Source organism: Ostrea edulis, chromosome 5 (assembly GCF_947568905.1).
Source record: "Ostrea edulis chromosome 5, xbOstEdul1.1, whole genome shotgun sequence".
Lineage (NCBI taxonomy): Eukaryota > Metazoa > Mollusca > Bivalvia > Ostreida > Ostreidae > Ostrea > Ostrea edulis.
The window spans coordinates 91257796-91275606 of NC_079168.1; the positions used below are offsets into that span (position 1 = coordinate 91257796).

General features: G+C 34.9%; 1 protein-coding gene across 1 annotated transcript; it reads right to left on the reverse strand.

Annotated features, from left to right (window-relative positions):
* Positions 1–1609: 1609 nt before the first annotated feature.
* LOC125650587 (uncharacterized) lies at positions 1610–14774 on the reverse strand. Its single transcript, XM_048878998.2, has 7 exons — positions 14265–14774; positions 9274–9445; positions 5924–6064; positions 4734–5075; positions 3515–3655; positions 3112–3234; positions 1610–2983 (listed from the first exon to the last, which is right to left on the reverse strand). Exons 1-7 carry the CDS (start codon positions 14352–14354, stop codon positions 2760–2762), a joined length of 1233 nt encoding a protein of 410 aa, XP_048734955.1. The 5' UTR covers positions 14355–14774; the 3' UTR covers positions 1610–2759.
* Between the last annotated feature and the right edge of the window lie 3037 nt (positions 14775–17811).

Consider the following 17811-nt stretch of genomic DNA (forward strand, 5'->3'; position numbering starts at 1 on the left):
ACTGTGAGCAATGCTCACTAAGAATACCCCCTGCTTACCCCAATCTCCCAAAGGGTGTTGGTAATAGGTAAAACTTCAGTATTATGATCCAAAAGGTATCTAGGAACACAGCATCTCCATGCGATGAAAAAAGCCATTAAAGAATTTAAATGGAAACCATATTGCTACTTCGATGTCCAGTGCGCGTGACCTTTGACCTTTTGACCCCAAAATCAATAGGGAACATCTTCATCCCATGCGTAGTCCATATGTATGATATGGTGACTGTAGGTGGAAAGGATAACGCTTTAGAGCCCGGAAACCATATTGCTACTTCAATGTCCAGTGCGCTTGACCTTTGACCTTTTGACCCCAAAATCGATAGGGAACATCTTCATCCCATGGGTAGTCCATATGTATGATATGGTGACTGTAGGTGGAAAGGATAACGCTTTAGATCCCGGAAACCATATTGCTTCTTCGATGTCCAGTGCGCTTGACCTTTTGACCCCAAAATCGATAGGGAACATCTTCATCCCATGGGTAGTTCATATATATGATATGGTGACGGTAGGTGGAAAGGATAATGCTTTAGAGCCCGGAAACCATTGCGTCTACAGACGGACGGACAGACAGACGGACAGTATAACCCCCCCCCCCCCCACAACTTGTTGCGGGGGGTATAATAATTGAGAGCTTGCATTACTCTTTCGCTTGAGAAGCTTAAAGGGGCCATTAAATGAAATTTTGAGCTAGTAATCCATTTTAAAATTACAAGTTTTACTGTTGACTGTTCGAGTAGCTGCAGATCTATAGCTCTTTGGGAAAATATTGGAATAGAGCAAGAGCTACATATGCAGCCCTTATAATAACCTTCCATTTGTAGTGCAGGTTTGTATGCCCCCGTAATTAGAAATTCAGGGGCATATAGTTTATGGTCTGTCTGTTTGTCTGCAAAAACTTTAACCTTGGCCATAAATTTTGAACGATTATTTTCTTTATATTCTGCATGGAAGGTGAAGATAACGAACAGCGATCAATCTCATAACTCCTATAAGCAATACAAAATAGAGAGATGGGCAAACACGGACCCCTGGATATACCAGAGGTGGGATCAGGTGCCCAAGAGGAGTAATCATCCCCTGTCGACAGGTCACATCCGCCGTGAGCCCTATATCCTGATCAGGTAAACGGAGTTATCCGTAGTCAAAATCAGTGTGCCAAGAACGGGCTAAAAATCCATGCATGTGCATTCCTTGTGAAAAGAGCTTTCTTTTAATACCAGATGTTTTGCATTGACTCCATGTCCTTCGCCTTGAAGTGGGACTTACTTTTTAAACCATAACGTTTTAATGGATGGTGATGCGGCTTTCATATTTCATATGTACATGTATATTCCTTGTGACAAGATCTTTCATTTGGTACCAGAATTACTTTGCTGCCATAAGGGGGCGCAACTGTTTCACAAAAACCCCTAATTTTTGTGCACTATGAAGTTCTTTCCCTATAGTTTCCTAGTTTTACTCCATCATATATTATCATCATGCTTACAGTAATAAAATATATAGCACTGTAAAAAGTTCATTCATTTTATCATCATGCTTACAGTAATAAAATATATAGCACTGTAAAAAGTTCATTAATTTTATTCGGATATTAGTCCATTGATTGTTATATACATCGTAATAACAATGAATTGAAACAGATCAAATAATTATATAAATAGTTAACAAAACAGCGATCTACGTTAAAATCAAAACATTTAAGATTGGTCCATCAAACATATAACATGATTAATAATAACAGGAGTATAAATAATCAAGGAGATACGGTGTAAATAAATCACATCTTGAAATTGGTGTCAATAAATATGTACACAACTACGCCAATATTTGATCAAAATATATAACACAGACAATATCACAATAGTAAACACATCATCATATAGTGCAAAATAGATAAATCACGTGATCACCTACACGTCATAAATATTGGATCAACTATATATGAGTAACTCTGAAGAACATCCCTTCAGAAAAATAGAATTATTTTGATTCAGGATTTTGAGATTCATGGGAACTGGCATTGCAAGGGGTTTATCTCGAGTAATGCATGTGAAATTGGTGAAGACAGATCCATTGATAAAAATGAAGGGAAGTGTTTGAAACTATTTCATACATGTTTTGCGAAATCAACGACCAAAACAAAAACACCGTGCAATAGTTTCTGACAGCATCGCAAAAATCATATCACGTGACAACAGATATATCACTTCACGTAATGATTGGAAACCGTACACCTTGCTGTGTGTGTTTTGTCGCCATTAAGATTTCAATATTATCATCATGCTTACAGTAATAAAATATATAGCACTGTAAAAAGTTGTAAGTTACATTGCCTTGACATGAGATCACTTGACAAAAATTCAGCTTGTGTAACAAAACATATTACATTTCAACCCCTGCAAAACCGACAAGATGACTGTTCAAAACATCTGTACTCTTAGGCATTGAAACAAAGGTGCTAAAGGTTTAAAATCTGTTCCAATGCTTCACCCACTATGCAATCGGTGTCACAATTATGCACACACCAACTCGAAAGAAGTATTAATACAGGTAAGGTCTATTAATCTTTCTAAAGATAAACCGCATAAACAGGACCGAAAAGTTGGAACGATTCATCATTTTCATCTCTACATCATAAGATTGGAAAGTACACAGAACAGATCTCATGATAGTCATTTGATTGCAAATTATTGGATTTTCTCAAATAATGTCAAGTTAAAACGGTTTCTTCAAGAGCATGACATCATAATAATTTAGACCATCTATGTGTTTGAATTGCAGATTGACAAAACCATGCTTAGAAAAGAGTCTCTGATAATCGGATAAGGTCCTCTCTTGTCCTTGTGAAAGAAGGGTCATCACAAAGTCATTTGTGACGGCAAGTTCTGGTTCCATTCGATTTTCTGCTAGAATCTTTTCCATAACTAGAACTGATCCACCTTCAAATGAAATAAAAATTACACATTTCGTCGTTTAAAAAAAGATCCGGTCTTATGAAAATGTAAAGCAATTATGTTTAACATATCAAGGAAAATGTCGTCAATCTGCCTTTTCTTCCGATTCTTACCTGGGGGGAGTTTCGTATACACTTTCTGCAGAAGTCTATCGATCCCTTTCAAGTCAAAACCATGAATGACATGACCCAACAGATAGAGGTCAGCAGATGGTAAGTCGTCCTCGAAGAAATTTCCTGAATTATGCAAAAATAAATAAACATGATCACAGAGTTCTTGATTAATACATTAGTCTTTTAAAATACAACAAAGACGAGGTAGATTTTTTGAAATTTTATATGCATTGCTTAAATATGACTGTTTTAAATTGATACTATATAATATAGTATATACTACCAGCATATAATAATATACATGTACTATATACTGCTTGTAGTGATACTATATTCGTGCAATTAAATGTTCTTTGTTAACAGAACGGACGCTGATGTGTTAAAAATACCAGCATAAACTCACCAGCTTTGAAGAAGACCTGTCCTTGTGAACATGGGTGCTGCATCTTCTGTGCCACTTGAACTACTGGAGGAAGATCAAACACTGTGATCTTCATATGAGGATAAGTATTGGCCAGTTCATATGAGATTCTACCAGGTCCACCTGAAAACGATTGGTACTTATCAGATTATAATCATATAGTGATAGGTCAAATATCTTCTAAGGTCTTGTGCGATATATGAAAACTGAAGTTGTGGCAAAATAAATATGTGTGGATCTACATGCGCATTTGTTTAGATATTTCTAACATATATGTTGTTACAAGCTTATAATTCTATTTGATGTTTATTAATTGACTATACCGACGTTTTACCGTACGATCTATGCACCCCCCCCCCCCCCCCCCGCTACTCCTGAAAGTCAAAGAGAAAAACGCCGCGTCTCATCACACAACGACCGAGTTCGGGGCACTCTGTTTGAATGCCTTTGCTTTATTTTTGATAATTACGCAAGCTATTTATGAACCTTGCAAAAAAATTTATGTTGTTGATGTTTGACCAATGAGGTTTCTTTTTTCTGTGGCAGTTTGTGCACGCCAAGAGGGTCAGTGGGTCATTAGTTAGAATCTTCTTCCTTGTTCGCGTAACGTCAGTCAACACGAGTTTTATGAGAGCGACTTGCTACTAAGCGAAGCTTATGGCTGACATAAAGATGTCGGAGCTCTCTTTAGAACAGGGATTCGCCTTATTTTTGCCCATTACATTTTCCACTTACTTTTCCTTGAATAACTTTTAGAGTTATTGACGGAAATACACGTTGTATGCATTTACCTACATATGTGATTTAGTGTGAAGATCTGCGATAGACAGAATGAATTTAATTGCGGAAGCATTTTGTAAAATGCACTAAGTTTTGATGTGGTTTATTGCGTGGGAAGACACTTGACAGTGAAGATGTGATTAATCATTATATATCACATATTTACCAATAATAATGTAATAAATGGGTTAAATATTTAACTCTGTTTTTATAGTTAAAAATGAAGATATATTGCTTTTATACATATATTGAGTTTTACATAAGTTGATAATGAGATTATTTACAGGCTTCCAAGTTTAACTGCATTAATTTAAACAAGGCAGATGAAATTGTGACATGAAATACAAAGGAAAAGCCTCCCTTTGAGAGTTAAAATAAACCTCCAGCGTATAATTCTAAACGTTTAAATCATTATCCTTACCGCCAAGATCTACTGCAGATCTGTGTTGGCTAAGGTCAAATGCCTTAACAACAGATGCCGCACAAGATGCAGAGAATCCTTCCATGGCCATCACGAATTTGGCCTGATAGTCCATACCATTTTTCTCCATGGGCATTTTGGTGGAATTCGGGGGCATTTTCGGCATACATGGCATTTTTGGTATATGAGGCATACTGGGCATGTTCTGTTTGATGGGCGAGCCAGGCCCCATATTGTTTTCTTTGTCCATGATGTTGTTGGGTGTCTTTTGATGGTTCGGTGAAGAACTCATTATATTGCCGTTGTCGGTTACATTCTTGTTCATATCAAGTTTAGGTTTACCTATAAAAAAAGGTTTCAACATAACATATATACTTATCAATAACAAGAACATAGTTGTATCACATATTAATATTAAATTTTTATTAAATTTCCTCGAAAGTTGAACATATATACTATTTCTATAATCATGACGAATATTTCAGGTGCAAAAAGTGTATCCTATTTCTATAATCGTAACGATTATTTCTGGTGAAAAAAGGTGTTTTGAAATTCTAGATAAGGTGTACCTATCTATATGTCAATTGTACTTTCAAATGAGAATTCTTTCATATTAAAGGATCGCTAAATATAGACTGTACTTATGAAGGAACTTACACAGAAATTCATAGTTACTGCCAATGGATAGGAAATCTTGAGTAATGAAGATGAAACGATAAATATTCTTAACCAGGGCTATTTTAAAGAAGGCATTGAGTTTATGGACATTTTTATTTAAAATTCTAGGTAAAAATGATCCTTTACAGAACACGTTTCTTCCGGCATCATTAAATCTTTAAATAAACGGTTTCATGTCAAATAGCCAGCTTTATCATTTGCCGCCTTCAGGCACATGCTGACAGTTTTGGAGTTAAATGTTTTACACAATTAACAAAACAATTATCCACTTTGGTTTAGACATTTCCGCTTGTTTCACACCTCCATCCGACACCTCTTGTTAAATAGTGATCCATTTTCCCCCAGTCTTAACATATATCATAAAAACTCGTAATTTATATTTAAAACTATATGTATCTGTTATCTACCTATTTAAACAACGTTCTAAAACATTAAATGAAAACCCAAGACGTGCGCTTATAAAGTATTAGGTGTGTAGGGCTCCAATCTTGTTTTCGTATGGAAGAAATTACCTGATTTCAGAAGTATTGGTAGATTATCCAGCAGCGGAATGATCATGGCATCGACAGACATGGCGAGCCCGATCATGGTAGGTCTGCGAGAGCGGGTCAGGTACTTTGATGTTCCTGATGAGTTCCTGTATGAAGGCATACCTAATAGACAAATATATAAAGAACATATAATGAACATATAGATATCATGGTCTACGAAAAAAAGCCAGATGGGTCCATTTTTGAAAAAGAAAATAAAAAGGAAAAAAAAAAAAAAAAAAAAAAAAAAAAAAGAGAGATAAAATTTAACTCATCATAACGAGTTAGTATCTCGTTAAAACGAGTTTATCAATTCGTTATGATGAATTACTGTCTGGTTTTTACGAGTGATTTATCTCGTTACAACAGGGTACATATTGTAGCTATCTCGTTATAGTAGTAGTACTTACTTTATTTATTTATAGTGACACGTGTATATTCACAAACATTATGTTAACAGACAGTGTAAAAGTAAATCAAACACCCGACCCATCGGGCCTGACACAAAACTTGAATACAGTACATAAAGAAAGAAAAAAGAAGCATTTTTATTATAAATCTGAAATATGTAATTTTTAAGTAGTTCATTATCTCGTTATAACGAGTTCGCATCTCTTTATAAAGAGTTAGTTACTCGTCATAACAGCTTAATTATCTCGTTATAACAAGTATGTTTTCTCGTTATAAGTAATTCATTATCTCGTTATAACAAGTTAGTATCTCTTTATAAAGAATTAGTTATTTCGTCATAACAAGTTAATTATCTCGAGCTCGTTCTAACGAGTTAGTATCTAGTTTTAACAAATTAATCATCTCGTTATAAAAAGTTAGTTAACTAGTTATAATGAGATAATTAATTTTTACATCGAGATAAGTAATCGACTTATAGTTCTCAACAATTTGCCAAAGTATCTTAATCAGTTGCATTAAATATATTCACCTTGATTTATTGTGAAAATGTTGCAAAAATACTTTCAGCGTCTATTGATTTACAGAATTAATATGTGACTGAAGTTGTTTGTAAGTTTATACAGACGTTGATATTGGAATAAATGGTCCCTTTTAGCTCACCTGAGCTCACTCGTCGTCTTTACAACAAAACTTACATAATAGACAATATTATTTTTTGTTTTATATATATATTACCCGCGGAATAAAAAATATGTGTGTTATAACAAGCTAAATAAGTTATACCCATTAAGGAATTTAACTTGTAATGAAGCTAATTTCCTATTTAATCATTTCTTCTTCGAGTCGGATAGTGAACACCCCATTTTGAATTATTTATGATCACGTGACGTCCCAAGCTGAAGTTAGAACGTTTACGATAACATGGCGGGGTGGATGGCCTACAGGATGCTAGCGGTAAAAGACGGTCAGACGAAAAACACGGTAGGCAGGGCCTCTTTGAGCAATGTATGGAGAGTAAAATTTCATGTTTAGCATAAAAATCATTATTCAGTACGACTACATACTGTAAACGAAATCCTTATCTCCATGATGTTTCTAATATGTTCTCGCACGCTTGGGCACCTTCACCGTAAACGTCACTCTTTTATAAAATAGCCCAGTACTCCTTTAATACAAATACTGTATGATTTGTCAAACATATAATTTTTCATAGTTTCATACTAACAAAATTTTGGTCTGTTTTTCTTCTTCTTATTTTTATCATTGAACAAGATACTATTTATTACAGCATATATACTTTTGAATAAGTTATTGATTACGCAAGTCAAATACAATAAAGTTATTTGCAGTGTATATATGTTTGTAGATTTAGTGCTAACCAATTTTGTACATATTTTACTTATCTTAAACTTTTCCGTTTGCCTTGAGAAAGGGACAGGTCGTCCCGAAAATTTTACAATACAATTGTTCTTGTCGTTGGTCATTTCGGTGCTTCATATTATTTTTTAATCTAACCTTGCATCCACTTGGTGGATCCGACACTTTTGGGTGTCTAGTATTGTTGGAACACATACACACACACACACACACACACACACACACACACACACACACACACACACTCTCTCTCTCTCTCTCTCTCTCTCTCTCTCTCTCTCTCTCTCTATATATATATATCATTATTATATCATTATTAAAGGGTATGGACATAGGATTGATAAATATGGGTATGATAATTGTATCTGCTCTGATGAGTTCATTGTTATACTATAAAGTGACTTTTCGTTTTTCGTTAATTGTACAACACTCCCAAAGAAAACTATTGTTTATGGGGCTTTTTATTCATTACTTCTCTATCGATAGTAAACGGAAACGTTTAACGTCGAAGTATATAAATCACAAGTACCATTGCTCTCCAGATTCATTCCTTCGCTGCCATTTATCTCGAGGGATGGGCTTTTCCGGTAACTTAACCTTGAGGATGTGGGGTCAAATTATAGCATTCATCTTGGGAAACGCGTTCATTCATACCACAAAATCCCTAGTGTTTCATTTATCAAAATGGATATGACATACATGGGTTAAGAAAAACAGATGACATAGTTACGATATGGACGAATTGTGTTCCATTTGCGTCTTGTAATTGACCCCAAGTATGAACCATTTCCCACAATATGGACATTAGTTGCTCATCCCACGCAGTAATCAAATAGTTATTTAATTAATGAACACCTCTGAGAGTGGACTGCCCTAACATCACAATGAATATTACCAGTGATGGATTGGGGCCTTCGCTGAAGCAAAAGACACGGAAATAGCCCTTGGACATCAGGCGGTCATAAAAAAACCAAAAGCAGTCTAAACAAAAACGCATGCTCAGGCTTGGATAGTCTGATTCTAATTAAATGTGTGTCTGTTATTTGTGAAACATTCGTCAATGAAATGTAATAAATATAGTATCGGAAGGAATGTGATGGCAGACGATAGGAGAGGGGTTTTTTTTATTGCAGGCAAAAACGTCAATTGTAATTACAGGCAATTGTTTACGAACTTTAAAGCTTGCAAGAAAGTACTAGAGATTTGATTAGTTGCCACCCTTAACGGGTAAACAGACTCATTATCCAATTAAGCCTAACGTCTTTAACTAGCGGCTCGCATCCTCCCACCCTGACGACTGAGTAGATAAAGAAACTGGTTAATCAATGCGACATTCGCACCACAGCCTCTACTGGAAATCGCTGATTTTCGAGGGGTAATTTTAATTTTAGGATTTTTATTTCATTTGTTTGAATTCATTTACGTCACAAATATTGTGATATACTTGTTTTTGTTGTTGTTGTTTTTGTTGTTGATTGTAATATCAAGTTCATTGTCAGACACTATGCAAGAAATCAACAAGGAATCATAAAGATTCAAATTACCTTTCCTGTTGCAATCCTTCTGCAAAAGGTTGTAACTTGCTAGAGTACTAAGCAACCGCTCTAACACAGCAACGTCATATCCGCATTTCTTGGCAATGGTTTCTGCCGTGCAGGTTTCGCCAAGGGACTCAATTTCGTCGAATAGACCAATCTCTAAACACTGCATCATTATCTGTAATTTTAAGGATCAGTGTAAGTATACGGAACCAGAGCGATATACCCGTACAGCATTTTCAGTTGAATGAAACAAATGTGTTCGATTCACGTTGGGTTTTATATAAATAGTGGAGAGGTACTAAAAGTGCTTGATTTCCCCCTTCATTGGACTGGGGACGTAGTATATAAATAGCCTGGAAGCGTCGAAATGGGCAGCAGCATTCCGTGACTGAAGGGCTTACTGCGGCAGAAGATGACTTCATATAAAGTTATTTATCAAATGATATCGATTGTCCCAGGGCTAAGATTACAGTGATCTCTAGATTCTTTATATGGAAATGTGTTTGTTGAATAATAAATGATTTGTTGTCGTAAATGAACTATACATAGACTAATTAACACCGCACCCACGCGGGTCATGGTATACAAGCAGTGTACTTATTTTTGGCGACCGAGGGGACATGCGTGACTTGTGTCTCATCAACATCTGGCTCCGGTGCCATAAAACGGAGAGGAGCCTACTTCTGATCTCAACCTCTCTTTTACACGAGAAATAACGGCTAAAAGTGAGATTAAGATCAAAAGTGAATTCGTCTTAGTTGTATGGTTAAGGAATCTGTTCTACTCCCTAAGCTCGTAAATTATAAATTGCACCGTTCTTCGAAACAAAAATGGATTTTTTATACCGATATTGGGATAAGTTCCATATGTCAATTCAAATAAAAACCTATACAATGTATTATGATATTTGATACATATAAATGCCATCTTTTGTTCGCCTCTGTGTTTAACTGTAAAGAAGCTTAAGATGTGTGGAAAATAGTGTAACCACTGTGTATATTTTGGTCATCTTTTTCGTCATCTTTTTTGTCATCTTTGAGCTTTTATGGCAATGAATTCTATATTATATTTCTGGGATTCAATTACGAATCTTTCATTTCCCCGAGTGCCATAAAAGAAATGCCTTATCTATAAATGGTACCTAAAAATAAAAGCTTAATAGAAAATAGTAACAAAAATAATATCTGGATAATTTACCTCATCATTGTGTGTGAACCGTCAGCAATAATAACACGCAGTGGTAATGTAATATTATTGGTTTATCGCCGTTTAAGTTAATCTCCGCTTTGACGATTACTTTCTAGAATCAATTAGCCAATTCGAGATAACAAATATATTAATAGAGAAAGAAACGAAAGCGGTGTCAAAAATATGCAGGCCTCACACTGTCATAGTGACAAGTGTCAAATTTTCAACATGTATGACGTCAGTACGATGCTTTACACGTAAATATCACGCTGTTGAATTGACGTCGGTAACATACGTTAATTACACATTAAAAAGCAATATTTTGCATCTGTTTCTTTGTCATGGTTTTGGATATGATTTTTATATCTTTGATGGACTTTACTCAGTTGGAAATATACCTGAAATATTTGGAAGTTGTGGCTTGGCGTAAAATTAGATCGACACGACCCCTACTAAATATATATAGCTCAATCCCTCACAAATCGTGATTTTCCCGTTAAATTGGCAATTAACGAATAGCGTTAAAGGATAAAACGATGCATGTAAATTTATAAAACGATTAATGGTTTAAATAACATAAATTTTATTATAACAAGATTTGTTTACGCACGAGCCATTTATTCTAAATTGCGCAAAGTGTCGATAAAATGAGTGCTATCTTTAAGATAATCTGATAGACTCGCACTGACGTGAAAGAAAAACCATTCTTAGAAAGAAACAATCATCGTGAAACTGCTTATCAGATATCCACAAGCCGCGGCAATGAATCAAGAAATAGGTTTAATTTGATCTATTCTAATGATCTGCGCATCTTAGATAACTTTTTAAGAAATGGTATTTTTAGTGATGTGAAACGAGATAAATGATTTCAAATGTAAAAATGATTCATTTCACGCCTTTTCATTCACAAAACTGAATAACGTTGTGTGGTTTATCAGTACATTCAATAAATGTCAAAAATATGTCTTTGAGATTTAACTTACAATGTCAAAGTAGTGACTTGGAACTCCTAAGACGAAAAAGTTAATCGTGCTAATGTATTCTTTTAATTTTATCTCGATCACGTATCGCTTCTCTGTCCTACAAAAATTCATCGGCCAAAAATTTCACACAGGACCCGTCACATACTACACTGCTCTGTTAGATAATGAAGAAACGTATCCAAGTTTGAATACCTACGTAATTTGTGATTGGTGCTTTTTTATTGTCACGCCATTAAGTAATTACAAACGACGAAAAAATATGTTTCTGACAGATAGGCATTTACGGATGAGAGATACGGAGATGGTTAGCACTGTTAATGAGCTAAATTGGATATGGCTGTATTATTTTAATCTGAAAATGATCAAATTAAAAGAAATTCTGACAGGGAGGTAAATTTTGCTAGAGGATACCCTTGCAGAGGAGAAACTCTAAACCGATTATATTAATGACAAAATCCTTGGAAATGCGAAACTAAAGTTCGAAGTATAACAAATCAGTACATAGGTATCAGCGTTATCACCTTTTTAGAGAAAAGAATTAGTAACAAAATTACTTTTAACACTGACGCGGTGTTTATCGTCGTACGTAAACACAAAACATGTAATTTGCTGGTCTTTTTACAAATTGTAGACCATGGAATTATTTTAAGAAAACCAAGGGTAATTTATATGGACTTAAGTCACAGAGTGGGTCATATTTAAACCTCCCTCAGAGTGCGTCCTAACACACGCAGTCCGCTACAATGCGAAATTTTGGTTTTATCTTTAGCAAAACCCCTTTAATTAGCGGCACGGAATAATATTTAGCAATTAAACGTCACATGAGTGCTTCACTCCGTTGTTACGTATGACGTCACCTTTAAACAGACGACAAAATCCGTGTCGCTTCTGTTATCACAAGGAAGAATTCGGCGAATGTCGAATACATAACGAACGGCACAACCTTGACAAAAGATTACCGAGTTTGTGTCAACAAACTAGCGATAAAGAAGCTCATTGGAGTACAAATATACATATAAGACGCTCTGAATATAATACGATTGATCTGCTCGATCTTTCCTGTCGAGTAAGAGGTTTTCAACCAACTGATCACAGTGGCAGAGCTTGTGTGTTATAGTGAACAGTTACGGAAGCAAATGTTTTTCACCGCCAAAGTTGCACAAATCTGATTTAATACAGTGTCTTGATGGGTAACAATAGTACATAATCCTTCTGCAATAGTGTGCATTATATGAACCCGATATGCGTATCCATGCAGTCTGATTTTGTCGACTGATAGTGGTCGTATATCGTCATATCATTAGAACAATAGAAAAGGCGGCGGACTAAAAGCAGGGTCAGCATTCCCCTTCAAGGTGAAGCATGGGAAAGATTTAAATGATTCACCTTCAACTCGTATCATAAGTGTCCGTTGTTTTTCAATTTTTCAGTAGTGCCAATGCTGAATAAACAGATATTTAAGGACATCGACCTTCAACTCGCATTTACTATGGTACAATCATTTGCACTTTTCTTTTTCTTCTTTAGTTTGGATGTAAACTGATTGTAATTGAATTATTATAAGAAACTGTACTTGTCCAATTGCTTCTTAAATTACAGACACTCGTATCAATGAGAAAACGAAAGTAATTAATTCCACTGTCAATGGAATCAATTGAGCAAAATATATTGCTACAAGGAACATCAATGTAGAGTTTTGCGATACCTTGGAAAGATAATCCGATTTCGGTCCTCAAATAAAATGGCATTTCATATTTCTCAGATATTTCTTGCTAGAACAACATATTTTCAATACTTAAACTGTCATAGAAAATTATACTATTGACTGTATAAAATGTGAACTTTAAACTCGAATCTGCCTTTAACTATATAATACATTATCAATCACTAGAATTTGCATATTTTATTAAAGTGAAGATTAATTATTAAAGAAATCTGAATAAGATTAAACCAAACAATGATGCAGATTTACTTAGTAATTCGTCAAAACTTAAACATTTCTCGCAATGTACAGTGTAAATTTGGAATTAAAGAAAGAGAGAAAAAAATCTTGTTAAAATGATAAAATACTATTTTCATGCAATATTGCTTATCATTTAAACAATATGCAATGACGCAAATTTACTTAAAGCAATGCAATGTGTCGGAGGGGATCTGGATGAGAAAGATTTATAGCTTTCCTAACACCTTCACGGACTTCATGAAATAAAATTTTAGAGCACAAATAATTCTTTTTTCACCGCTGTGCTTCATCAACTTTTAGCTTAATATACATAAAGCTGTATATTTTTAGAACTTCGGGCAGAATGAATACACTTTTACATTCATTTGTTTTCATTTCCAAATATTGAGATCAGATTGACTTCTTTTAGAGATTTCACAAGCAGACACTGTTAATAAATTACCTAACGTGTTTTGTAGATAATAGCCTTAAACAGGTACCAGGGAAGGCATTTATTTTTTGATATTTTTTTGGTCTTTCTTAATACAAATTTTACTTGTGGGATTTTGGGAGCAATATGTGAAAATCAATACATGTAGAAAGCAAAATATTGAAGCTACTAGATTTGTAAATTATTTTTAGATGACAGGTATGTACTTAGATTTTGCACTGCAATAAAACTGATCAATTTTGTAAAAAGGAAATTCAAACAATATCTGCACGTGTTCTGCAACAGACAGGTGTAAAGACGAGAAATGTATTCTTGTGCATGAAATTGACAGGAAATCGATATTATAGGTTTCCAAGAAAATCTTTGATTTATTGACATGCACTTTGATCCTGAAAATATATTTTGAGAATAGCAATACAAATGGGCTTACCTTGTAGCGGGTCCCCCCAGCAATTATATCCATGATGGGATCTGCGGAGGGGTCCGAATGATGGTCCATGCTTGTCATAACCTCTGTCATGATGCTACGATAGTACACACAACTGATAAGGCAAGAGCAGTGCTTTCGAGTGAACAGTCGGATACTTCAGCCTAACAGCTGATCGTTCATTTATAATAGTAGTGAAATTAGGTCATGAACTTCCATATAAGGGAAAGGGTACCCTTTTACCCAGAAATGAACCAATCGTCTGTTTGTTTTTCTAATTCAAGTGTAGTTCCCACTATAGATCGTAGTATTGATTTTAAATACTTATGCATATATCCACCGAGTTCGTTAACAATACTTCTATACTCCCAGAACGGAACTATGTAAATGCAAGCTCACGCCCCTTTTCTCTCGCAGTCCATTTAGCCGAATTTTACCAAGAGAGTCAGTGACCTAATATATTAGCTGAGACCTGCAGGTTCTCTTGTTCACCATTGTCTATATATATAACGTGTATTCTAAATATATATGTACACACGGTAGTGCTCTCGAGGAACTCTTTTTGTAATATATAAATGTCAAAACATGCCAACGTTTTACGATTAATTCAACGTATCATCGCAAAGTAAAAAGTTATCGCACGTGCTGGATGTAGATATTGAATATGAATTTTATAAAATGTTATTTCTTTATATTGTTATAGCAAACATACTGTAGGTTTATTTAGTAATGATTCTTTAATAAACTTATTGTAATGACTATATAATTAGAATTATCAGTGAACTTTTTGTGAACTTTTAAATTCTGTTAATGTATGCATCGTTTAAAACCATCTGCTCTGGTCTATTATATAACAAGGGTCCTAACCTGAGAGTGAGAGGGCAAAACCTTTCTAATTGAAATCACGTGACGGGGAAGGGCTGAGTGACCCCTGTGACCTTCAGAATAGTGGAGATGTCCTTTGAAAATTCTTGCATGTGCATCAACATGTGCATGGATGAAAATCCAGTTGATGACAGGCCCATGTTGAATTTTGATAAGGAGTGACACTATGTAAACTGATTACAAAGATTCATGGTCCAATACAGAAGATTTGCGCAGGTTTGAAGCCTTATTTTTTTCCCAAATGTACAGATATACAGGTACCCCCAGTGATCTAGTTAACCAGGTTATTTCCTATCGTAGCATATCATTGTTCTATTTTTGTGTGTGATGGGTTATACATGTGTACCCGCGGGCACTTTGTTTCGATCTGTAATAGACCCCTTCTCCTTATTTTGTACCTCTTCGGTTTTAGCATAGTACTAATTTTGAATAAGTTTCTGTACAGAAGTTTTATCAATAATTTTGTCTGATCATTTTGTTTTGATGTGCTGTTAAAGCACGCTTTTCGATTAATGCGTATATTTGTTACTGACGTACATTCACACTCGTAAACATATTATATTGATCAACACAACGGTGATAGGAAAACGATATATTTAGTATATGCGTTTCTAGCAAATGCAAGTAATCTGCTAGGAATGATGAAAATAATTTGCTCATGAACAATTTTTTTTTAATACCTGCAAAACGAATCGGTACAGTAACACGAGCGCTTCGATGCTCTTGTGCCGGAGCATTTTTCATTGACAGCAGAATTTGTGCATCGCGTGCCTCTGATGTTTATCTGTATGTTCAGAGGATTGCACGAAATCTCGTCCAAAAATCGACAATCAAATGTGAAAATAAAGCATGTCGGTCAACGTTTACGGAAAATTCGGTCAACATGTATATTTGTATTCTGGGACGAGACTTTAAAGAAAAAGAAGGTCGATCATTAAAGTAAGCGATTTGGTGAAATGAAATGCGGTTGCAATGATGAGTATTTCAAGGGAAATTTAAGAGTTGGGTTTTTATTGCAAAATGTTCGATTCACCTAATGAATGTGATCAAATTCTCTGCATTGTGTAACGCACATAATGTACATATTTAACAGAATTTTGTGGAAAAAAAAGTTGTAAAGATATCTTTTATTCTATGAACAGGATAATATTGTAGAGAATAGATATTATATAATTTGATATGGCTCCATTTTTAGAACTTAGTCAATAGCACATAAATGAAAAGAACGTTACGTAAAGTTTGTAGAAACCATTTTGTACAGAGGGCATTTGTAAAACAAAATGTTCGTGATTCACTTGGTGAGAATGACAGCGAAGTTGTGTTTTCCTTAATAGATACGTCTGTGACACGTCTGCATGAGAATTATATGGAAAAACATACAATTTCTAATCACCATGCGCCGACCGCGGTTTCTGTCCCCCTCCCCCTCAGTTCTTTCTTTCTTTGAAACATTTTATTTTCAAAACTATGCATTTTTAAATACAACTCGGTCGACAGAATATTTTATGATCGTGACTTGACGATTTCAGAGATGGGGGATAATACGTTATCAATGTGATTCAATCTAGACGTTTACTAAATCCTTTAATCCATCGTGTGCACGCTTCAGAAACATAATCTGCATATGATTATAGCACACCTATCGCAGATCTGGGTCGCTATGCTTGCGTTGCATCAATACACCATCTTAATTAGCAACACAAATGAATGTACATTTTATAGGTACCCTACATACATTATCTAATATATCTTATTAAAGTTTTATGGGAAACCGCAGATTTATATTTTAAAAAGAAAATTAATAGATTCAGGAAATGAATGACCTTGCCTGCATTTTGCGGGCGTGCACTGAGTTTGACTTATGTGTCCTTCAAATCTCGAGGGAACGTACATTGGTGAAAATATACATTTTAAGCAGGTTTCATAGTACCCCATTAAGACATCGAATGATGAAACGTTGTAAATATGTTACAAGTTTTAAACTCCAATTATTCTGCACATCCGTCTGGAACATACATGTATCTTTCATTTTCAAAGTACATAAAAATCACCTCAGTTTGAATCAATGCTTGATTTAAATTTTCGAATTAACAAGTAAAAATTCGCAAATGTTCCATGCTAACTAAATCAAAAATATATCGTGACCTTTGAAAGTAGAAATTTCCGAACTCATTTATTGTAGTTTCTTATTGCTCCGACCATTGTAGATTAGGTTTATAATTTTTGGCTTTCCTGTGAACAATTTTAACTTTGATCATAATCTGCTTTTAGTACACGAGCGTCTTCGCTGACATCTGTGTTTCACGTCTTGGAATTATAATTGTTAGTCCAGCGACAGTTTTCTCAAAGGTTATTGTAAGGAATGTCAAGATGGTGAAAAATGATGGAGAATTACCAAAGATGTTTTACTTTCAGTCTGGGTACTTGACATAATGCACATTTATATTTTTGTACATGTATGCAAGACCAACCAAACTTGCTTGAAGTTATCAGATCTTTAACTGATTTTGATTTTATAATAATATGTGTTCATTAAACTGGTTATCAGTCATTTTACTGAGACCAGCATTACAAGGTGAATGATTTGCAGCAATGTGGAAGTAAATCTATATTTAGTGGTTAGAATATCGCGCTCAAAATCACATGGCCTCTCACCTCTAGTCGG

Coding starts and splice junctions, on each gene's coding strand:
- LOC125650587 (XM_048878998.2), bottom strand. CDS start 14,354: ATGACAGAGGTTATGACAAGCATGGACCATCATTCGGACCCCTCCGCA. Junction 5,076..5,923: donor ACCAATACTTCTGAAATCAG/GTAATTTCTTCC, acceptor CTTTTTTTATAG/GTAAACCTAAACTTGATATG. Junction 3,656..4,733: donor ATCTGCAGTAGATCTTGGCG/GTAAGGATAATG, acceptor AATCGTTTTCAG/GTGGACCTGGTAGAATCTCA.